At 39.5% G+C, this 24,681-nt stretch overlaps 1 protein-coding gene across 2 annotated transcripts in view; it reads right to left on the reverse strand.

Moving 5' to 3' along the window:
- The window catches only part of ephb2b (eph receptor B2b), a 120,867-nt gene that overhangs the window by 63,112 nt on the left and 33,074 nt on the right, over positions 1-24,681 (reverse strand). For both annotated transcript variants that reach the window (XM_013910018.1, XM_005729684.1), the window contains exon 2: positions 8,316-8,395. In XM_013910018.1, the coding sequence (XP_013765472.1) occupies positions 8,316-8,395 (80 nt within the window). The remainder of the gene's footprint in view (positions 1-8,315; positions 8,396-24,681) is intronic.

The following is a 24,681-nucleotide window of genomic DNA, read 5'->3' on the forward strand; positions in this document are numbered from 1 at the left end:
TATGTACATTATGTAAAAGATATTGTATACTACCTCTTGTATCCATTTACCGTGTAATTTAACAGTAACTTTATTTAAACACAATTTAAAACACAATTAGTAGGAACAGGTGTTCTTTGTTTATGTTTATGCTGTAATAAATAACCCCACTCTCCTATTTCTGATTTAAGAAAACTTTTATCCATGTTATGGCTTTGTGTAAGTGCCATATTAAACTTTCGCAAATACAAAAAGGTACGTAAAAGGGCAGAGAATTGCACCAAATATAACCAATTTAAACATTTAAACATTTCAAGGATCCTGCCATGGAAAATCCAGACCAGACTGCAAAACCCTCAGGATCAAGGTGCTGTATTTGAATCTGCTTAACCAGCTGCTGCCAATCTGGGCATGAAATGTGATGTTTTGATTATATTAACTTATTTGAAAACTGCACTTGTGATTGACAAGTCATTAGCCAATTAGCACACCCTTCCACCAATCCTTCTAACTCTATTAATGAACAAAGTTTGAAGAAAGAACTTGATGCCTACTAGTGCATACCCATGCTATTGTACTGTTTGGCCTGTTCATGATGTTCAAACTGATGGGGGCTACTTAATCAGGAGTGGTAGATATTGTTTATATTTTAAAAATGGGCCATTTCAGCCTACTGTTAGGTAGTCACTAAGTATGCATGAGTCAACTTTTCTAGATCTACAAGAGACGCTATTTTCAACAAACAATAGGAAGCTTACATTAGGTGTTATAGGTACACAGAATATAAAAAGCAGGTAATGCATCATGCATAATTCAACTTTTGTGGCTATATAGTAGATGTTGTGAAATAAAAAAAAATTATAGGAAGTGTTAAATGGTCATTTTTGCCCATTGCTAGGTAGTTGCTAGGTAACATAATGACATAATAATATCTGCTACAAAAAATTCAGTGATCTAAGATGTGCCAAATTTGGCTGTACAACTCCTGGTGGTCTGGAAGGAGTTTGCAAACAAAGAAGAGATAAAGAGAGATTTCACATATTCTAAAGTTATCTGAAACTACAGATTGATATCATGAGATCATCAAGAAACTACTGAGATCACTGTCCGGCTTCTTTACAATGAAGTCTTTTTGCAACCACAGAAGTTACCCCCAAGTGCTCTTTAGAAAGAATTCAGTTTTAAGGCACTTCCATGCCAGCTTCATTTTTCAGACTCCGTCTGCTAAATCCGTCTTTTAAACTGTCTGAAGCAGAACAGTCATAGTCATGTTGCGTGACCAGTGTTCAAGAACAGCACTTGCATCTTTCCGTAAAACATGAACGTAGTAACCCTGTGGACCTTGGCCCACTAGATCCTTAAGTTAAGCTCAGTGTAAATAACCTTGGTGTAAAAATGGACTCTGACTTTAAACTGAACAAACAGATTAATTCTGTTGTGAAATCAGTTTTTTACCAATTGAGACTTTCCCCCCCAAACTCAAGCTCTTCTTATCTTTTATTCATTTTGAGTTACACATGCTTTTATAACAACTCAACTGACTATTGTAATGCCCTTTACACATTACAATGGTCATTTACTTCTGTCAGTGATACTTTCAAGCCTTCCAACATGCTACTGCACACCTCCTTAACAAAACCCGTAAGATGGCTCATATCTCCCCTGTTCTGGCATCCCTTCACTGGCTTCCTGTGCATTTTAGGACCGATTTTAAGATTTTATTGTAAGTTTATAAATCCCTTAATGGGTTGGCTTCCTCTTATCTTGCTGATCTCGTAACACCTTAGGTCCCCAAGGTCTCAGATCTGCAGATTAGCTAATCCTCCATGTACCAAAGAATAGATTTAAGAAACATTCTCAGCCACAGTCCTTAAACTGTGGAATGAGTTACCTCCACATGTTAGGCTGGTCATTTTGTAAAGTATGCCTTTATTCTTCAGCTTTCAGAGTGAACGCTTTGGTATTTAGTGTTGTATTTTGTGATTCTTTAGATGTGTTTGTGCATGTGTGTGTGTATTCATTTGTTTCATGTGAAGTACTTTGGTCAACTTTGTTATTTTTAACTTTTCTTTATTAATAAATGTGGTTTGGAAAGGAAATAAAAACAGCTACACTGACACGAAAGCACACAAAACAAAACTCAAAAATATTACTTAGTGCTAATGCTGCCATTCACTTTCAAAATCATCCTCGTGACTAAACTGCTTCCAAAGATTTCCACAAAAACACAAGTGTTATGTCATCTGTTATATTTCTCTAGTAGGACTACTATGCTTGTACAACATATTCAAACTGCATGTAATGCATTCAAGTTGGCAGAAAGTTTTCCTCTAGATCTGTGCAAATGGAGAAACTTAACCAGCATTCAGACAGTCAGTACATTTGTTGGCTACAAATAGTCTACCACAAACACGCTCTTTGGGACTGCTGTTGATGCGGTCAGATTTCTGATAGATGGTTCTGCTTGGAAAGCACAATTTGAAGATTGTTGATTGTCATTACAATCATTCGAAGCTGTGTGAATGTCTTTAAAACTGTTATCTTGGCAACCACATGAAAAATCAAAAATGACTGCACCTATTACTGCAGCGAGCAGCAAGGTCATGCATAAGATTATTTTACACCTTTCATATGCTATCTGCACATTTTCAATGATTAAAAGCATGTCATTTTATCATAGATATTTACTGGCAAACCAAGAAATAAAATACATTAAAGATAAGTCTTTAGCTGCAAAACAGACACGCAGAACTAAACAGCTTGTTTAACAACCCCAAAACTGGTGAGAATAGTGACACATCACTGACGAACGTACTGTCAGAACTCTAAAAACGTTTAACAGTTTCATAGGTTGACATAACATCTACTGTCTGTTTATAGCATCTTGTCATTACGATGTTTGAATTAAACTGATTTAGTTTCACAGTCCTGAGCCACATAACACATCACTGCTCTATCACTGACAGAAGTAAATAAATTATTCACACAAACATGGAGAAAGAGACCCAGTGGAAAACTCCCGGGGCATAGTCGAGCCATTTGCAGTTGTGGGAAATCTGTCAGAGCAAGAGTGGCTTCCCTAGAGGGACACAGGACAAATGACACCCACTCTCTGCATTCAATTACTACAAGAGAGGCCATGGGAGCCAAATCCTGCAGGAGACTGGGCTTCACCGAGAGGAGAGACTAACCCACACACAGACATAAGTAGAACTGTCTGCTGCAGTCAACTCTAATCGCCACTGTCCATTACTAATGCACAACATGTGAAAGTTGGAGAACAACTCCATCTTTTACCCCAATTCCACAAAGTTATATGTGGATTACGTTAGCATATTTCTATACATAACTCCAAAATTTCATAGACTTAATTGTGAATTACAACAAATCGGTGGTCACTGTAAACTGTAAACAGCATCCCTGTGTTTTACAAATTGCTCGTTTATGTTTAGAAAAAGCATGCCTTGTTGGTTTACCACACAATTACACGTAAGCAGCCGCATTCTTATTTCCAAAGGAATTCTTAGTTATCTTTGATAAATTACAAGGAAACAAATTTCTTTTACAAACATTCTGCAACATGTGCTGCATATTGTCTTTCTGGAAAAGTGTGCACTGCGGTGTGTCCCTAAATGACACGAGATATATCCTGGTACAGCACCACATTATGACACATATATAATGATAACCTAACCCACAGAGTACCTAATTATGCTCTCTGCCGACGCAGGAGACCTCAGTTTTTCTTCCACAGTAGCTGTGTGTGCGCCATGCAGCCATAAGTCTATTTCTAAATGACTACTGTTGTTAGTACTTCAGCGTGGCAATGAAGAGGTCAGGAGGTCTGACCTGATGTTCACACGTCTCTCAGCTCCACTTGACAGGAAAACCATTGACCACTTAACCCTGCTCTGCTATTGCTGTTTTTCATAGCTGATTTTCATTAGGTCAAGCTCTCTGGGTAACTTTAGATAAAACACAGCCACATCAGTTTCTTTGCAGCACATCTTTGAAGCTGTTTATCCTAATAATGTGTTCTTGAAGTGCATAAGTAAGGTGTAAACTTGTTGAAACAGTGCTACACATTTACATATTACCATTACTTTTGTGCAGTCAGTTTCCTTGTGGCCATCTTCACAAAAGCTGCCCAAAGACCCAGTTTAAGTACTGTACACCGAGTGCAGGGGTTTTCATGTGTGGGTGTGCTTAGGCATGGGAAATGCATTTTACTGCCAGAATGTGAGGACTTTTTATTAGGAGATACTTCCTCAACACTTCCTAAATGCCCCTAGCTAAACTTTGGTTTGGTAAATATTATACTGATTCTTAGTGTTTTTATCATTACTATCAAGAATAATGTGGCTGTCTTAGGCACAATATACTGTTTGACTGTCATTTTCCATAATTAAAAAGGAGAGCTGCCTGGCAATACACAGAGAGAGCTATAAAACTTGATTTACACATCCTGAAGCGTAATATTGTTTCATATAAATCACTTCCAAAGACCCACTGTGGGATGACGATTTTGTGGCTTCATTTGAACGGATTTTTTAAAATAATAATTTGACAGACATTATTCAAGTATCCTGTAAAATAAGATAAGAATAATAACAACTGCCATAACATTTCTGACTTTCAGTAATATCATACTGTTTCTTGTTTGCATTGCCATTGTTGTAACATATCACATGCCATGTTAGGATATAGAGTATTTCATGAAGCTACAGAGAACAGTGAAAGCCAACTGCTGGTGCGGCACTCTGCTGGATGTTACTGATCCACGAACTAAGCCCGTGAAGCCATGCATATATATGTGTAAGACAATAGCTTCTGTAAAGCACCTCTTGCTGTTATACTGAGAGGGGGGAGTACGCTCTGTTTCCACACCTGTTGCCCTGGCCCCTAAGGGACAGGCTATCTCCATCACCCTCATTCTTTGCTTTCCAACAGCCTAGGCTTTGGCCAAGCTCAGCCACATCATCATAAAGCCTTAGTGCCCACACCGATAAGGCCAAGCTATACCTGATTAAATCCAGGGGTTTAAGGACTTTACATTTCATTGCACTCCCAATGTGGAACTTTTCCAAAGGAAGCAAGAACTGATTTGGGAAAATAAGAGCCCAAACTAAAAAAAAAAAGAGAGAGAGAGAGAGAAAATCATATTCATAAAACTGAATATGATTTGGAAAAGAAAATAACCACAAACTCAGGCATTACACCACATTTAACTGGAAGACATATGATTATTGAAGAGCTTAGAGGTCTTTAGTTTGATGTTTAGACTCTAGTTTTACTTATTTTGGCAACCATGAGCATTTTAACTGCATGCACAGAGTTTACAACGGGGACCTTTTCATGTTTCTTTAAATATTCAACTTCTTAGTCTAGAGTTTCCACTTAATATGAAATCTCATTATTAAAAAAAATGGTGAATGAATGTTTTGCTGAATCAAACATTTTGCAAAGATGAAAGAAAAATGTGATGTAAACTGTCTTTGGAGTTTGCATTAGCTCGCTCTCTGCAGATTGAATCCAGAGCTGGCAGGAGAAAATGTTTTGGTATTGATTGTAAAAAATTAGCATGGGAAGAGACAATGTGCCCTCAGGTTGGTAGAGATGAAGCAGTCCTAAATTTTTTACCGTAGAGCTTTGAAGTTGTATCATGGAACTGCTGACGGCCAGCTCTCATCGCTGCATTTTCTTTAACTTTTTTTTTTTCTGTGCAAACAGACACAGCGTGATGGAGTATAATTTGAACCATCTTTAATACAAACCACAGAAGCATAAATAATTGAATAAAATCGGCAGAGGTTTTTTGAAATGCACCAGCAAATAAGCCTACAATGTTTTTCTCTCTCTTTTGGATCCATTCTAGGAAGGCAAAAGTCTGTGGTGGAGAAAAAAGTGGAGGAGACTCTGGTTTTGGCTGCTTGAAGTGGGCCTGGCTCGCATGTGGCTTGGAGGAACCAACGCGCTGGCAAACCATGTGGAAATACTGTGCATCAAACACCAACAAGGCTCATAACACATTGCTTCCAGTCTGGCATTAGAACACACATATTTAGCTTTAAATGAACATACTTCACCCATAAAGTGCTTGCCTTGAACCAGAAAGTTCAGATGAGGCTAAAATGTACAACATCTTATTAAAAAAGCTACATCATTCTCCAACTCCGAGTCTGCCAGCACATCTAAAACCTGCCTATTGTTTTTTTGTCATCATACTTAACCTGCTCTCTCCTCTCCCTAGTGCTGATTGGCTGCAAAGATTGTCCTGCATGCATAAAAAGCCAGAGAAGACCACGGTGTCAGAACTCTCTCATATTCTCTCTGGTCCCCTCATCTCTCTATCAGCACCGGGATTATTCCTCTTTTTTTTTTTTGCTTATAATAATTTTGCTTATATAATTTTGTTTATTAATGAGTTGGAAGTCCCGTTTTCAGTTTGGGTTTTATTAATTTACTTTACTAATGCTAACTATGGGGACAATGCTGAATCCAAATAGTCGTGTTGTTGGTTTTGTTTGTTTTAGCAGGGGTTCCCTTCCCTTGTTTTCCATGTTTGTAAGAAATGAGTTTCTACAGCAGTGATGGGACATCTTGTAGGTTTGTTTCTTTTTGAGGCATGTATTTCTGGACCCTAATATATTTAGGTGCTCGTGCTACTTTTGTCTCCTTGTTTCACTGATAACTTTCATTGTAATCTACCGTTGCATCAGTGAAGCTTCTGCATCTGTTACTTTGTGTGTATTTGCAACACTCTGGCTTGGTTATTTTGGGAATATTTTCTCTCCGCCTGTTACTTTTGAATAACTACAGGATTTATGTGAATTATTGATGTTAATTCAGCGATTTATTTTGAGACTTTACTGAAGTTGTATTTTTCTTTTCAGCTAATTGATGCCCTCAGAGCCTTCAGCTTTCAGACTGGAAACATACATCCTCTCCACTTTGAGCTTTAAGATTCAAAATGTTCCTTTTTTTTGTGATCAACATTTTATTGATTTAAAACGGGGTTGGGGGGGTAAAATGTTCCTTTTTGATAAAGCTCATATGCTTTTGGCAAGATCAGGTGACCCTGGTCCCTTAGTTATGGTAGTATCGGCTCAGACTGTTGTGGGACTTGTGAGACACTGAGCGTTTCTTCTCAGCTTACCTCTTTCACTTCCAAGGTGTTAAATAACACTGCAGCGTGTCATTAAATTTTGTCTTCTCTTTCTCTCATAGTTTGTGTTTTGTCCCGTCTCCCTATGTCTCCCTATTCCTTTTTCTCTTCTCTTTCTCCTCACCCCCCAACAAGTTGTGGCAGATGGCCGCCCCTCCCTGAGCCGGGTTCTGCCAGTTTTTTCACAAAATGCTTGCTCGTAGAGGATTGTCCGATTGTTAGGATTTTCTCTCGAAAACTGTAGGGCAGTATAAAGCATCTTCAGGTAATTATTGTTATGATTTGACACTATATTAATAGATCTGAACCAAACTGATCTGAACCTAATTTTTAGCTCATGGCTCATTGAGGAACTTGTCCTCTACAGTTTGTTGCGTTTTTTTATGTCTGAGCTGTGTTTTTAACAAAGAAATGTGGTTTCATTTAGAGGGCTTTGCAGTTTTGCCGAGCCGTGATAAATTTAATCACTGCATTAAAGATCCTTTGTTGGCTATCGCTACTCGTTCTTCTGTGCCTGTTCAAAGAATCTAAAAAGAAAGCAATCAAATCTGAACTACGGACTGCTATGGTATGAATATTTAAATGCTACGATAAAAACGTACAAAGAACACCACAAGTGTGTGGAGTTTGTTATTTCTAAATTCAAGTGATTTCCCGCTCTGCAGAGCAGGCAGGCTCAGTGGTTGATCTTTTGGCCTGAGAGTGAGAAACAAAAACACTGACTACCATCATAAAAAAAGCTTTCATGGGAGAGTGAGCAAATAAGCAAAATTAAAAGCATTTAAACAATTAACCTTATCGACTTTTAAAGAAAGGACAGGGGCACTAAGTACAACAGAGGCTATTACAGGTTAATCATAGAACAGCTGGGAGGGAAGATCTATTTAATAAAGAACTAGGACGATTCCTTGTTCTGCTTTTTGTACTTCTTTCTTGATTGAAACACTGATGTCAAACTGAGAACTTTTCTATTTAGTTCTTGAAAAAAGTGCTACATGGCACAATCTGTGGCACTGTGATAACTGTAATGTTGTGACTGTTATTTCAATGTAAATATGTGACCAAAAACTACATTTAAAAAAAATCTTTGCCACACTTATAAATACTTAAATAATAGCTTAAACGAAATCTTCACTGTCAGAAGTGGCACAAAGTAAAAGCAGGCACTTACACTGTTGTCACTTGACCCTGACACAGGGTAGACAGTCCAGCCGAGCTCCGCCGTGGCTGTAGTGGAGTCCATGAGTGTCTCTGTGGAGAGCCATAAGAAGAGATGGCAGAAACATAATATTACTGGGGTTGAATATGAACTGCTTGAGTCAGACAAACAATTTAAGGGGAAGTCTACAGTATGAAATGTCAAAGTGTTGTAATGCTTACTGAAACATCTGAATATTTCTTTATATTATAAAGGACTGTTTTAAATGTGCTGGAAAAAAGGGGGGAGGATGTCGAATGTTTTCTGTTCCCATTCTCATTTGTCTAGTCAATAAAAAGAGCATTAGTTACATTGCTATAAGTTTCTTAACAGCTGTGGTGTTATTTGTATGACTTTATAGAAAGAATAGAGCTTAGAGCTCAGAATAACAAAAAACAAATACAATAGAATCTCCATGACATAGAATAGAGGCTACACCCTATACTGCACTGTATATGAGGGAGAGAAACAACTCTGGTAATTGGGGTCAAACAGAAATGTGCCTCCTATCTGTCATGAGGTCATCTGTGCCACACATTCCTCCAGCCTGAACCAACTGTCTGTCATATGCTTACTGAGCCATTGGCACAGTCGCCTCCTTTGCTCGTTTTGCTTAATCTCTGTACCCATGCCCTCACGCCTGCTTTTCCACCACTTCCTCTCACTTGTGCCACACACTTTAACAGAGGGCAGGTCTAATGAATTTCTTCAGCTCATTATGCCTGTGTCTGTCTTGTAGACTAGTGTTGAACTGCAGCAGATGTAGAGACCATTCATCAGGTTCAAGGCGTCAGCTGCAAGTCCAAAATGCCACAGAGGGATTTAGAAGCCCCCTTGACAAACACGGCTACTAAGCTTAACATAAGTCACAGCCAGTGATTGTTATGCAGGGCCAGCAGACAAATGCTTGCTGTGGCTCTTCATTATCATTGTTGAATGGACTGATGGACTAGGTGCTAACAGTGTGGGTTAATTAAAAGTAGAGTCATGGTTAGATAGATCTGTTTTTTAAATTAATTAATTAATTTTTTACGAGTAATAAGTGAATGAAATCAAAGCCAGAGAGGATCTCTGTCTCACAGGACTTTGTTCAGCCCTGTGCATACTCTGAACAAAATCCGTAGCTCTGTAACAGCCTGCAAGAAATGTTGGAGATTTAAAGTTGTTTCATAACCCTGGGTTTTCTCTGATTTTTATTCCAGCAAAGGCAGCAGCTTTTAATTAACAGGTTCCACACACGCTGGTTTATTTCAGGGCCTTGTGCTGACTTTCAGCATCGCACCAGCACTCAGAAGACATAATACCAGATTCCGCATCCTATTCAGTTATCACAAAGTCTAAATCTTATAATTAGGCAGATAAGACTGCAATTGAGCATCTATTGATAACCTTGTGTGCGACTCAGAGCTGAGGAGTCTACATGGGTGTTAGGGAGTGAAATGGTAATTATCCCCCATAATGATAACGATAATTAGTGGAAAGTAAAGTGAGAATAATGAACCCCCTCTGTGGTGGTTAGGGAGTGTTGTGGGGGAACGAGGAGGAAATTTCCCCAGGAATGTAACACTCCAGCCTCCTCTTTCTCTTCTTCTTGTTTTTTCTCTCTCCCTCCATTTGTTGCTTTTCAGTATCCCTCCCGTCACACTATACCGCTTCATTCTTTCTCCAATCTCTCTCTCTTCCTTCTCTCATAGCACACCTCCTCTCAACCCCTTCTTCTCTCCTTTATGCTCAGACTCTCCAGCTATCAGCAGCCCACATGCTGGAAAAGTAGAACCTCTCCCTGAAAGACTGATCACTTTTCTTCCTCCTGCTGTCTACACTCCAGTCCGCGGCAGCCACACCGATTCATTACCTCCCGTGGAGCAGAGCGGCACATAGCTCTCCACTGTCAGCCACTGCCTCGTTTTCAGTGTGAACCCCCAGCTGTGGCAGAGCATGGCTGCTCAGCACGACCCTTTGGCTATTAATCAAAAAGAGGACATGGTACAGAGGTTCTCATCTAAATCCAGCAACAGGAATCACTTATTTTGGTTTGTTCTTGTGGGCAGTTGTTTACAGTGTGAGGATTTGAATTCTGACACTCTTGGGAATAGCACTGATGTATTGATATCAAGCTGCCGCTGGTTCATCTGGTTGTTATGATCGGTACCATTGGGGTTGTTTCCAGCCTCAGAATGGGCAAGTTGGGGGTCCACATACAGTTAAGGCTTATTAACAGACAGGCTTCGTTTTGGATTTTACTGCCACTTTTAAATAGTTAAAATAACAAAAAAGAAAAAAAAGAAAAATGACCATTAATAAAACAGATCACAGAAAAGTATAAAATCAGGTACAATCAATCAGGGCAAGTTTTATTAAAGGCCTTTAATTAGATGATTTAAAATGCCTAACAGACCTCACAAGACTTCCATTAGGCCTTTAATAGAAAAAACAGATTAATAACACATGGTGCTCACGTTACACTGGATTACCTGTCTGTCAACTAACTCAATTACAAGATATCAATCAAGGTATATTTGACACATGTGTTAAATAATCACTATTCTCTTTGCTGTATTTGACTGAAGAATATTTCCTGTTCTGTGAAAAATGTTATCAAATTTAAAAGCACCCCAATGCGGGCTTATTAAATATTAAAAGTGACTGAGTACTTGGTGTGTACATTATTTCTTCATTTGGAAAAAAAAAAAAAAAAAACTTTTTTTGTGAAAAACTTTTTTAGACATGCGTTTTGTAATTGAGAAAAAAAAATTTAGCATGGGAAGAGACTTCCCCCCAATCGCTCTCTAAACTTAAATAGTCATTAAAAGATTGCAGGTTCCCCCCCCCAGAAAGTCTTCCAGATGATCTCTTCATTACCAAACAAGTTGGCATTTTGCAATATATCCCCCTAACACTGGAAACTGTGTAATGGATTTTTCCAACACCAGAATCTGTTGTTCAGAAGGACACAGATCTGATGACAAACTGCAGCCTCTCAATTTCCCACTTACAGCAGAGAGTGTCTTTGTATTGTTTGTGCGGCAGCTGAGGGATGCAGCTCGTGGGAAAATGGACACCGTGTTGGCGGTCGAAAACAGCAACGATATTTCTCTCGACAAAGAAATGCTTTCAAATATGAAGCATTAATGAGCCAACCTTTCTCAGATCACAGACAGCGATAACAATTTGACAGTAAATAATTAAATGTTGGATGTCTTCCCCCCCCCATTTCAAACCTGATACCCTTGACTTTGGAGGGTACTATGAATATGCAATGAGACCTAGGAATCTAAGAAAAGCCTACTAGGCTGAGAGTGCTTCCTCCAACACTTCCTGAGACTAAGGAGAGAGTTTAGTGCTGATCTGAGAGAGAGCTCTCCAGTGAGAGGCTGTCTGAAGTGACAGGCGGGGGGAGTGGAGGGGGGGGGGCAGTGGTACTATAACAACACTCTTCTTCTCTAAGAGGGGTCAACGCTGCATCTCAGCTTTCTAAAGAAAGCAGCAGCATTTTCAATGAGGGATACAGAGAAGAGCTGTTCACAGAAAAGACATTTCAGCTGAAACAACCATAGCGAGAAAGAAAATGAACATTTTGAACATGCAAATGTGTGCTGAAAACTTCAGACTGAAAGGAATCTAGTGTGTACACTATTGTGTTCAAGCACTAATGAATGAGAGGAATAAATGATATCATTGATAGGTGCTGTGTAAAATCTTTTCATGCATTATTCTTTCTTACTGCAGAAGTTGTGGTCCTGGTATTTCCTTTTCCCCTTTTTCACAGTCGGTTTGTACTACTGCGTGAGCACTCAAGATTCGGCCAAAGGGCATAGAAATCATTTTTTGATAGATAGAAAACCAATTAGTTAGAGGAGACAGACAGAATCCCGCAATCTGAGTGATAGATGGCTCTCCTGCCAAAGTTAATCTTTAAACTAAACCTGTACACCTTTTCCAAGGGCAGGTAACACAAAGAGCACAGCTTTTCAAATAGAAAGCCGTCTCCTGGCTTTCAATCACATACAAGTACATAGTGTACATGCTGTTACACGCTCATGTGTAATTATATAGTGAGATATTTCTCCTTCACTTTCTTTTAGCAGCATGAAGAACCCAATTGACAAATTGCTTTGCAGCTTATTGCATCACTGCTGAAAGAAAAATCCTGCATATAAATTAGTCTGACATGGTAGCTTTAAACAGAATCAAAGAGAACATACAGATTGTTTCCCCCCCCCTCCCAAACAAACTAGCCTATATTTAGACCCTTTAGGTTTAATGCGAGTATTTTAAAGATGCAATTGACCTCTAAAAACAGCATGAAGCAGCTTAGAAGCATGACTTCTTTTTATCTTTCTTGCAACCAGAACTGTAACCTCTGCTTTGAATGGAACAAATCCCTCAACGCTCACTTCAGCATCGGCATAAACCGCATATGGTTCTTTCCGTTTCTGTGATAATGTCATCTAACAGAGCTAAAAAGCAGCTAAACATTCTCCTCATAAAATCCAAGCTGTGTAAAGTTCAGTTTAACCACTGTTGAATTCTGCATGTGTATCACGTTCTACTACACCGAACACCTGAAACCACAATATTTAATGGCAAATGTGGGAAGATTGTAGTATGCAGTGCAGTTGTAGAGTAACATGAGCAAGCTGTTCCTAAAAACAGAATCCTATAGAGTGGACCCAGCACGGAAATCTGCCCAGATTAAGGAGAAAGGGAATGATATACCCCTGAGGGAGCCACTGCTAGTGCAGAGACATGATTCATAGCTTTAATGATGGACAAGGCTACTGTATGGCCTGTTGGAAATAATAACAGTCTGTTTCATTTAGAAATAGGAAGTGGATGGAGCCCCTGGTCTAGAGCAACTTAGCTCAACTCATCTGTCAGCACAAGCTGGGCCCATTAAAGGTACTGTAGAGCTCCCACCACTGTCACAGAACAGCTTATCCCTGTGTGTTAAATGAATTTTTAATCCCACTTTTACAATGAAACAGGCTTTGTGGACCATGCACTATGGACCCAAACACCAGAAATACAGCTTTTCTTTCTCAAAGTGTACAAGGCAGACTGGCATACAGCCCTGGGTGTACAGGTGTGTCAGTAGTGAGACATCATATCAGAGAGATTTATAGCGTGTGTAGATTACTAATGAGTTCCAGAACTATTCAGAATTGAGATGATGGTGTAGGTGTGTTAGGAAAGACCATACACTGTATATATAAGATAGACACCATTAACCATGTTAATGCTTGTAAGGTTAGCTATACCACATTCATAAGCTGTATGGCTCTAAAGCATACACATCTGCTAATTAGTGATATGTAACAGAATCATAAAAACACAAGAATTTTACTCAACAGGAGTGAAGCTCCAACTTTTCAGATGCTCTACTATACAGCAAGAGATACTATTTATCAGGTAATTTTATTTAAAACATTTTCAAAAGGCACTAACAGCACAAACATGACAGAAAGATTCAGTTCAGTAACTTTAATTAGCAGAAACAAGGCCTACCACTACTTGCTACACTACTTGCTACACAAAGCACCCATGGCCCAAACCAGTGTCCAGTGAGTTCTTTTAAAAGAGAAAAAAAAAACTAAAAAGGAAAAAAAAAATATCCGTAGGGGCTAAAACCGATTACTTGTAATAGGCTGTAAAGAGTATCTTTCATATGATGGACACTTTAACACGGGATTGCCTTTATTTTGGAGCCAGCCTCAAGTGGTCATTAGAGGAACTACAGGTTTATGCTCTTCTGCTTTGGCTTCATTTTTCAGTCTTGGGTAGGACTCAAAATTCAGCCCCACTTCATCAAGGATGCAGAGTGTTGGGTTTTCCAAGGCAGAGAAAGATGAGGGAGGAAGCCGGGCAGTTGATTTTGGCAGAGCATGGTGCAGAGTGAAATATAGTACAACACTGACAACACGGACACACAGAAAGTAGAGCACTCTCACAGCACTAATGGTTGACAGAATGATACAGCATGGCATTCCCAGGAGGCCTCAAGCAGGATGTACGACAGTAATCCCTACACAGCCAAGCTGTGTTATCAGTCAATGTAACTTAACTTGTCAGCAATGCCATGGGACAACAGCCAAAAAACAAATGTAAGAGATGCAAAAACTGTGACTTGACGTATGTCAGGTTCTCAAACGGCCTGCCATTAACAAACTTAGCATCTCATGGGTTCTTTTAATTTTTGTGATGACAGAAGACAGCTTAAGGTTGTTTGTACTGTAAACGTAAAAACAGCCAGGTACTCTTTGAGTTGCTGTATCTCCCTACACAGTTTGTATTTTCTTATTTAGCCAATCCATTTTGCTTATTTAATGTAAACAAGCAGAGTAGCATGGAAACATAACTAAATTGCCTTTTATGGGCCTGCTTATGTGTTAGCCCTGCGACAGACTGGCGACCTGTCCAGGGTGTACCCCGCCTTTCGCCCTATGACAGCTGGGATAGGCTCCAGCGCCCCCCGCGACCCTGAAAAGGATAAGCGGAAGCGAATGGATGGATGGATGGATGGATGGATGGATGGGCCTGCTTATAAAAAGTACTATACTATAGGTATAATAAGCATGTTTGGCTTTTTATGTCAGTAGGCTTGCAGGTTTCTATAGTTTATAGATATATAGTAAATGTTTCACGAGTAATGAATCCTAACTTTTTGTTGGATAGGTAGTAAAAGAAGTCTTTTATTCACAGAAAAACTTTCCAAACTAGTTAGACGTTGAGAAAAGTAGAGGGCGTTTTTTGTAATCATTTAACAACTGCCACCACCCCACATTACCTTTGACTACAATACTACTGTTGTGCCAGTCATGCGAAAGTGCAGATTTTCTTAGACGATATGCTTTTGCTATCAGTGACACCTGTAGGGGCGCATCATTAAGGACGTTTTACCCTTAAAATAGTTCAGTTAGAAGACACCATATTTCATGGTAGAGATACGTCAATCTAAGCAATAAACTGTGAGCGGGAACAGTCACCTGGCCTCACATAAGCCATCTGAAAGAAACCTGGCTAATAACACACGCTTGAGGATTTATTAGTACGCCTTCCATATTTCCCAAAAATGCCTGACACTCCAACAAGACCTGGTTAAACAATCAGTACATTTCAAATTTTGCAGCGGAAAATTCTGTAAAAGTGGTTCCGCAGTTTTATAAGCAGCAGCTGAAGTGAACATGTGTATGACTCAAAAAAGAGGCCATACTAGTGACATTCCTCTAACCATCCAATCATTTTAAGTGTTGTATGAGCACTCTAGTGTTCATCCATGAGTGTGGTTGAAATACCTGCAGCAAAGTTAGACAGGGATGCACAAATCACCTTTCATCAAAGTGACAGCTTTTCAGAAACCACTACTAATTGACTTGATGGAAATAATCACCACCAGCCTCCCACACCTTGCCTACAAGCCATTAGTCAAAAGCGGTTGATTAAAAACGTACAATGCTCACGGAAAAACAAGTTTTCTCTCCTTCTCCTTTCTTTTTTGATCTTCCTAGAGGCCTTTTAGGAGCTGTGTGATCACGATATGCTTGTATTAGTCCTAAAGATGAGATGTTCCCCCCAGCTTAAAATATACTCAGAGAGTGTGGAAGCAAAGGGACCAATTTCCCCTCCTAATTTGCCCTACATGAGATGAGATCTGTGGCAGTCAAGGGACCAGCTATCTCCATGCCTACCAGTTTGATTGGCAGCTCTGGCAAAAATGAGGAAAATATGATGCAAGAAAAAGTGCTTTGGAGATTTAATACAAGGAGAATCCCCCAGAGTTCAACTCTGGGTTGAAAAGAAAGTGTATGTCTAGGTATGTTTGTGTGAAAGCGAGGTAGGTACCCTTTTTATTGTGCTGGCCTGTCCTTGCTCAGCTGATAAAAAGGATTCTACTATATATTACCAGCCAAGTCAAGCCATTAAAGTCTGACAAACAAATTTAGTTTACAACCTATTCTACATTCTTTTAAAGACTGTCGTCCTTTGAAAGTTGCTTTAAAACCGGTTGTAAATTCCAGTGCATGGGCACTGGATCTTTATCATTTGAGGTTTGTTGATAAGGTTCCTTTAAGTTCCGAGCTGGATTTTGGCCAAAGACTAATTAGCTTCATTGAAAAATACATTTGACAGTTTTTACAGTCACATTGAAGGCTCCACTAAGATAGTCCCAACGAAAGGGAACCTATAAACTGAACAGGATTGATTGACACCAGATTGATAAACATTTAATAAGAATTACAGCAAAGAATGCTGTACAGTACCATTACGTGCATTACAAAATGTGCAAGACAGTGGCTTCGGTTTATGGTACTTAAAAGTAAATATTTCTCTCCAGTAATCTTTCTTATATCTCTATGCTTAAGACGGCTTTTAAGTATTTAGTTTGAATTATGACTTTTTTCAGCAGCATTAAGCCCTAATCAAGACATATCAAGACAGCTCCACAAATGACAGTGAGAATCTGCAGTAGGATCTGCAGTTCTCATATACTGAAGTGTATCTGCGAAACAACACAGATTTTTTTTTAAACACCCTAATTTGATTTCTGGGTCAAGTACTGGGGGAAAAAACAAGAAGACCCCTAAGACTGTTGTGTTTAATGATAAATGCAGCTCATCTGGAGCTGTAAATGTTTCACAAAACCTAAATAAATGAGTAGCTTTTCCTTGGTGCAAAACAGTATTTGTCACAGGCTAAGTTGTGATTACAAGCAATCAAGGACGCAAACAGGAACCTTCATCTGTGAAGAGGTTGGATACAAAATAAAGCAGTAACATTTAATAATTTAAAAATCATTTATACCAAGAGAGTCTGAAAACACAGCAAACCGTTGAAGTCATTTAAGAAATATACCGGTACCTGGTTTCTGTGTTTCACCTTTGATAGCTCATGAACTGTCTGCTATTGAATAACCAATGTTGCAAGATGTGGCCTTGCTCTATCTACACAAGGACACCAATATCCTCCCTGTATGACACATCCATGTTCATCAACAACAACTCTATTTATCATCTTACCTTTTTAAATTGTGTGTGTTGTTAAATGGTAAATGGTAAATGGCCTGTATTTATATAGCGCTTTACTAGTCCCTAAGGACCCCAAAGCGCTTTACATATCCAGTCATCCACCCATTCACACACTCATTACACACTGGTGATGGTAAGCTACATTGTAGCCACAGCCACCCTGGGGCGCACTGACAGAGGCGAGGCTGCCGGACACTGGGGCCACCGGGCCCTCTGACCACCACCAGTAGGCAACGGGTGAAGTGTCTTGCCCAAGGACACAACGACCGAGACTGCCCAAGCCGGGGCTCGAACCAGCAACCTTCCGATTACAAGGCGAACTCCCAACTCTTGAGCCACGATCGCCCACAAATAGCTTTGGAGATATGAAGAATCACTGTCTGCTACAGTTACCAGCGTTTAAACTAGAGATGGACAGATCCGATATTACGTATCGGTATCGGTCCGATACTGACCTAAATTACTGGATCGGATATCGGAGAAAAATAAAAAAATGTAATCCGATACATTAAATATCACGAAAGCACCTCACAAAACTTGCAACACGCCTAACTCACCTCAGAACGTTAGCACGTCGGAGCAGTATGCATCACGTGATAGAGCGGCTGTGGCATGCGGGACCTGTCGGTGGTCTGGATAGCATTTGGAGCTTCGCTAGCAACCCGGTATTTCATCTCCGACAAAGTTATCCCCGAGAGAAGTAAAGCAAGTGTGTAAGTCCATCTCTGAATGTTTGTAAAGCATTCCTGCGTTAAGCTTACCAAACGATATATGGAGCGACTGCCTCTTCTGGCTGCTACTTCAATCATGAAACTGCTTAAAGATCAGCTGATCGGCTTTTCTGTCGCGAGTCCGTCTCTCTGGTTTGTTTTTGGCCCACTTTGCACCAGAAAGAGGAAACCAGGGGATAAACAACAGCAGCACGTTTAAGCTTGATAAGCTGTTGTTAGAATGTATTTAATATTACTTTCTACTCCAGGATCTTTTTCTACGTAGCTGATGGCTGGTAACTGTGCAGGGGCGGATCTAGCAAAGTTTAGCCAGGGGGGCCGATAGGGCATTAACAGGGAAAAGGGGAGCACAAAGACATACTTTTCTTTCTTATTCTCATTTAAAATGTCTAGCTTTTAATAAATAATTATCCGAATCTTACACCCAAAGTTTTAATTTGATGTAAAATGAGTAGAAGTCAATTACTGTATATAGTGACTATTAAGTCTAATATATATACCCTAGTAAGCTATAGTACTTTTTCCTTTGGGAAGGTACCATCTGTGCAGTCTGCAATTTTGTTGAAGAAAGATGTTGAATCTATTTAATATTTCTTGAAAAATAATTGATTTCTGTGCATTTTTTTTTCACACTGCATCAAATTAAGGTTGATTACGTTGATTAAGCATCATGAGGTGGAGTGTGAGGGGTGGTTCCCTATTTTTTATTTATTTATTTTTGTTGTTGCTGGGAGTTGGAACCCTATTAGTTAGGTTGCTTAATATTTACGCTAAGTACTCTTTAAAATACCAGAATAGGGAGGATGGTGTAGGTTTATGTTTATTAGATTGATCAGTATTGCTGAACTATGAAATTTTTTTTTTTTTGTATACAGGTATAACAGAATAGCTTTAGTGTAGTTGTTGTTTTAAACTTGAGTATGAACTTATACAAAATGCAGCAAGATATTTAAAAAAAACAGTTTTGTTGATTAAAAAACACTATATCGGATTCATATCGGTATCGGCAGATATCCAAATTTATGATATCGGTATCGGTATCGGACATAAAAAAGTGGTATCGTGCCATCTCTAGTTTAAACACTGGTTCTATTAGTTCAAGTTCTATATTATATCAGGAAAGACAAATAATATTATAATTGCTCATTATATCAAATCTTTTCAAAAAATGTTGTTGTTATGTTAAGATATGAGATTAGAAGCTAGCATGATACTATATGAACATGCTTTGACATGCTGTGTTAACTTTACTGGAATTCAAGACACTGTTCAAGCATGTCAATGAATTCATACACCGTGGAATCAATAAATAAATCAAAATAATTAAGATTGAAGGGGGGGGGGGAGAGAAATGTCACCGTCAAAAATGCCATTCAACCAAATCTGCCCTTTTCCATCCAGAGTTTTCTGTTAAGCTTCCAGGTACAACATTTCATGCCTGGATGTCATCTGGAGGAATTTTAACAGCGTTATTGATGTGTGAGAGGTCAAACTAGGGAAGCTGATCTCTTGCCAGTCAATACAGCCTGTCTGCCAAGAAAGTCATCACATCAGACTTTCTCTGTCTGGGCAGATATTGCTGCCTCCACACGCACACATGTAGACAGACCCACACACCAACCAAATCCCATGCTAGTTAATCAACTGCACGGGGTACTAAGCCAATATATTTTCTCACTTCTTTGTTGCTAATGTTATGGAAAGAATGATACTTAAGATAAGAGGCTTTAAATAATGTATGCACATTAAAAAGTAATGAGGTAGGTGCAGAAAAAGAAAATGCTCTATGCGGTTGAGCAACTTACAATAAAATGGTGCTGTTAAGGATGTTACGGACCGATCATGTGAAAGAGGGAGGGTAGATGGAGGAGTGTAATGTATATTAATGGGTATCTTTATTTGTGTTTTACAAGGCCTGTTGCTGTGTGAGGAGGGTTAAAGAAGAGTAATGATTCATTTCCTTTTAGCAGTACACCAAAGATTTCCTGTTTGCAATTATCCTCATTTACATTCATTTCCTTCTCTACCATATTTTCTTTTCTTGTTTCCACTGACTGTCCTGTTTCCTACACTCCACCTCATCTGAACCCCATCGTCCCATCTCCACCCCAGATCATAGGTATTGTTTCCTCTCTGCTACCACCTGACATTGCTTTATTACATCCACCCCATTATCAGCTCTAATCCCCCACACTCTGTGACCCAGAGAGAAAGAAAGCGTACCTCCTAACAGGCATGACTGTTTAACTATCACCACCGCTGTCTGTCCCCACCCTGCTTTTCCTGATGAGGACCACACATTTCATGGAAGAGGAAGGCAAAGGGGATCACACGGGAGGAAAGGCATACTGGCGAATTCCAGGCCTGTGAGCTAGCTCCTCTCCCTCTCTAGCTGTGGAAGAGTTATGGTGGGGTCACAACCTTCTGAAGGTCTATAAAGCAGAGAATGGGAGGCAGTGGGAGGCAGTGGAAGGCAGTACCTCAGTCATATACCTTCCTGCCTGCATGCCTGCTTCACTGCTGGGACCATTACCGCATCCAATCACACAGACACAGAGCAACAACAGGCCACAGAATAACCCAAATATCACTTACGGTACAGGCACCCCTAAAGCCCCAGCAATCAACATCCTCTTAATCAACAACTGCACGGCACAATGGAAATTGTGTTGCCCAACCATTAAGGCACCTTAAAGACTTACTGTTAGTCAAACTAACATACACTGGGAGACATTGGATACCAGTGGAGCACAAACACAGAGCTAATGGTTTCACGGTGGTCAGCTGTGAAAGAAGACAGAAGCTAAATGAGAGAAGGGGAGAGAAAAGGGAAAAAGGAGAGAAAAGATGGAGGGGACTTAAAGAAAGCAAGACAGCGCTACCTTGGAGACTGTTTATACAAGGCAAAAGCCTCTTCCCTGATCTGTGCCAGCCCTCAGACAGTGTACCCTTCATCTGAAATGAGGGCCAGCCTGAGCATATTAAATTGCTTAAAGTGGGTTTTTAAAGAAACTTTAAGTCTCAAAGGCCTGCTACTGTTTCACAAAAGTGTCAAGAAGTTAAACAACTGCATAAGAATAGTGTTACACAATTATTACAATTGAAAATGATTAACTTTACAAGCAGACTTCAATATTTTCAAGAATTTAATTTTTTATTGCTAAAGGGCACTTTGTCTGGATATAAACAAGGTTTGGATAAAACAAATAAAAATTTGAGAAAGAACAAAAATATAAACTCTCGTTCTATTTGGCCATACAATTAAAAACACTTTCCACTGCAAATGTACCAACACAACTCTGCCTAAAGCAAAGATTCTTTGCTTTTAAGAAATCCCCCTTTTAAGGTTTCATAGTACTCGCATAGCAAGTTGGCTTAGTGTATCTGTCATGTGGCATTATGTCGGGAACAGGAAGGTGTGCGCCAGACTTGGCCATTCGCCTATAAACTTGGATAAATGTTTGCATTACAACCTGCAAGGTAAACAGACAGCGTCTGGCTCAAGTTAAATCCAGAGATGCTTTGTGGTTTTCTGTGGAATGCAAAGTCCTTCTCTCTTGTGAAGAAGTGAACCCTCCTTCTGTTTGTTCTACAGCCATTACAGCCACTTAGCCTGACAGAGTACTTTGTTTCCCTTATCTCCTCAACAGCTAAAACGCATAAGTGTATTTTCAGCATCTGTTCAACCTTGAGTTTAACTCCTATCGCCATATTTACTTGTGACACACATGAAAGATAGTTTTTTATGACTGCTTGCCCAGAAACTAAGAAAAAAAGCTTCTTTATGTGAGCAACTTTAAGGTTCATTCCAACAGGAAAAAGACAAAAGGCATATTTCAGTGCCAAGTGCTGCCTCTGACAGCTGAACACAGAAGTAAGACATACAAACAGAACTTGTGCTGACTAATGGCAGGAGATAGCACTGCCTAGCAGTAAGTCAAAGGAAAAGAAAATATTGTTGTTTGAGGGATTTTACTGATATTACTCAAAGTCAAGAAATAAAAGTATCTTCAAGAAACCAGAACAACACTTGTTTCTGTGCAGGTTAGAAAATAACTGTTCTAGAATTCTGTTAACAGTAAAGACCACGTCCTGCTTTCTCTATCCACAATAATCATATGGGTTTGCAGGATGTAAAGTATGGCATCTTCCCAAGTACGCAAGGGTGTCCAAGGCTCAGCGGACTGTCAACGTCAACTTTCAGCCCAAAGTTTGTGACCATGTGGACGGTATGCAGTGCAATTACCAGAAGAAATAAAATAGATGCCTAGTTCGACGTAAGGCTGTACAGGCCTTTTCCCCATTATATATACTTCAATAATTCATCATGAAAAAATACAATGACAAGCAGATGATTTTGAACTGAACAAAAACCCTGCCCCAGGTCTGGCTGTTGTACTTGAAAAGCAGAAAAGAAACAATCTCCAGCTCCAGGCCACTCCAGAACTTGGCACATCTCAAGGATAAACACCGACACAATGCTAAGTAGCTGGCATACTTTGCAGGGCAAAGACTGTACCCAAAAGTTATCACGTCTCAGCCACAACTACCTTCAGAAACATACACAGGAGCTCTGTGTGTTGATCTGTAACTCATTTACTAGAAACGTATCCTGTGTCCTGTTGTATGAACTGAGTTGCATGCATGCCCATACAAGAAGGACTTAAAAGACTTTAGTTCTTCTAGTCAAGATAACATCACCTAGAGGACAGGAGGGAGTGATAAAGTGGAACTGCTTATCAGACGGGGAAAAACGTGTTGAGCTTCATGATTACAGACAGTGCTCTCAACAACCAGATATTCAACCCTCAGACACACCACAGAAAAGATTAAATGCCTCTAAAAACATTGTCAGCAGAGCTGCATAGTAAAAGCTAAACCAAGATACTTCCACCTGGTTTTGGTTAGGCTGTTAAAACCTTAAAAATCAAACCTCATTCAGCCCCTGAAAACAAAAACAAAATCTAAAACATAGTGTATTAAATTCTACCTGAAGATCTTATGTCTCCCTAGAAACCACTTTATTTCTCAGTTTAACCAAATTTACCCTTAACAGCGTCACTTCATCTCATTCATTTAAACACACATTGTCGGGAACTTCTGCCCAGCCTTTCTTCATAGCTTTAATAGAAGAAGGGGAATGAGCAGGAAATAAAAATGTCACAAAAGCAAAAGTGTTATATTTCAAACTGAAATATCTCGATGGGAGTTTCTAAGGGTTTTAGAAGTAGAGACGAGAAGGGGATATAAACATCTACACACAACAGAATATACAGTGTTCACTCCATTGCATCATCTTTACATTTACACACATGTGTGTACATATAAAAATGGATCACAAAGAGAGAGAAAAACCCCATAACAACCTAAAGTTTATTATTAAGGCCAAAACAGCTCCAGTGCTCCTTTTTGCATTTCTCTGGAACTCTTCTAGAACAAAGAAACACTGTTCTTCCAAAAAGTAATTCCCTGCTTGGATGTGTTGATGACTAGGGAGGAAAAAAACAGCCAAACATATAAGGCCAAGATCTCCACTCGCTGTTCAACTGGTTCAACTCCGGTGACTATAAAAGCTGTAGTAGAAACAATGACTTTGTGTATCTTGAATTAATTATTAGGTAATGTGTTTGAAAGAAAATGTGACGTATTATTATACTAACTTAGTATGATGTATTACTCGTATACATCTCTGTCTTTTGTTTCTACATCTGTATGTCATTTTTATAAATTGTGCTTTTGTGACCCGCCACTAGACTTCTGGATGTGGATGTGTTGCAGTTTTGCTTATATCTGACATTTTTGCATTTTATTATTCCATACTGTGAACCACTAACATGCACTGTCCCTGCTAATCAGATGAAATCTCACATCGTTGCAGAATGGCATGTTCTGTAACAACTTTACTTGTGGAAAAATTTTAATATAAATCTTAAAAACCCTCGTAATAAAAAAGCCATCAATAGGTAGCAGATTTCAACATTAAAGACAGGCTCAAACATGAAAAAAAAAAATACAGCCAGGAGAATCCTGACAAACCTAAAGATTAGGCGCAGACATGGGGATCAGGAGGAACAAAATGATATAGATAAACAGATTGAAGGATTCAGCCAGCTGAAGCACAGAGAGACTGATTCACAAGCGTGGTGAACGGTTGGCAAGCAAATCAAGCCTGTGCGGGGTTACAGGCAGGGTGAGAAGCGGGTGCATGAAGGGCCTTCACAGGCAGTCATTTGCCAGCATTCAGCTCCCATCAATATCAGGACAGATTAATGAGGGGCTAGAGGGGAGAGTAGGGAGAGGGCACAGAGGACTGAGTGGGGGGGCAACGGCCAGGTGTTGGAGGAGGAAGAGAATGGGAATAAAGAGGACGCAGGCAGTGATCCGCGAGGAATTCCAGCCGAGCAGCAACAGGAGTGGTGTGGGGGGTGGCTGTTAGTCATGCACTGCAAAAAAAAATGGTCATTAAAAGGCTGCACTTGGTTCTGTTTTCATTTTTTAGGGATCATTAGTAGTCTAATTTATAAATGAAACTGTAACACACACACACACACACACACACACACACACACACACACACACACA

The sequence above is a fragment of the Pundamilia nyererei genome, unplaced genomic scaffold (genome assembly GCF_000239375.1).
Source record: "Pundamilia nyererei isolate P.nyererei 1_Seehausen unplaced genomic scaffold, PunNye1.0 scaffold00034, whole genome shotgun sequence".
NCBI lineage: Eukaryota > Metazoa > Chordata > Actinopteri > Cichliformes > Cichlidae > Pundamilia > Pundamilia nyererei.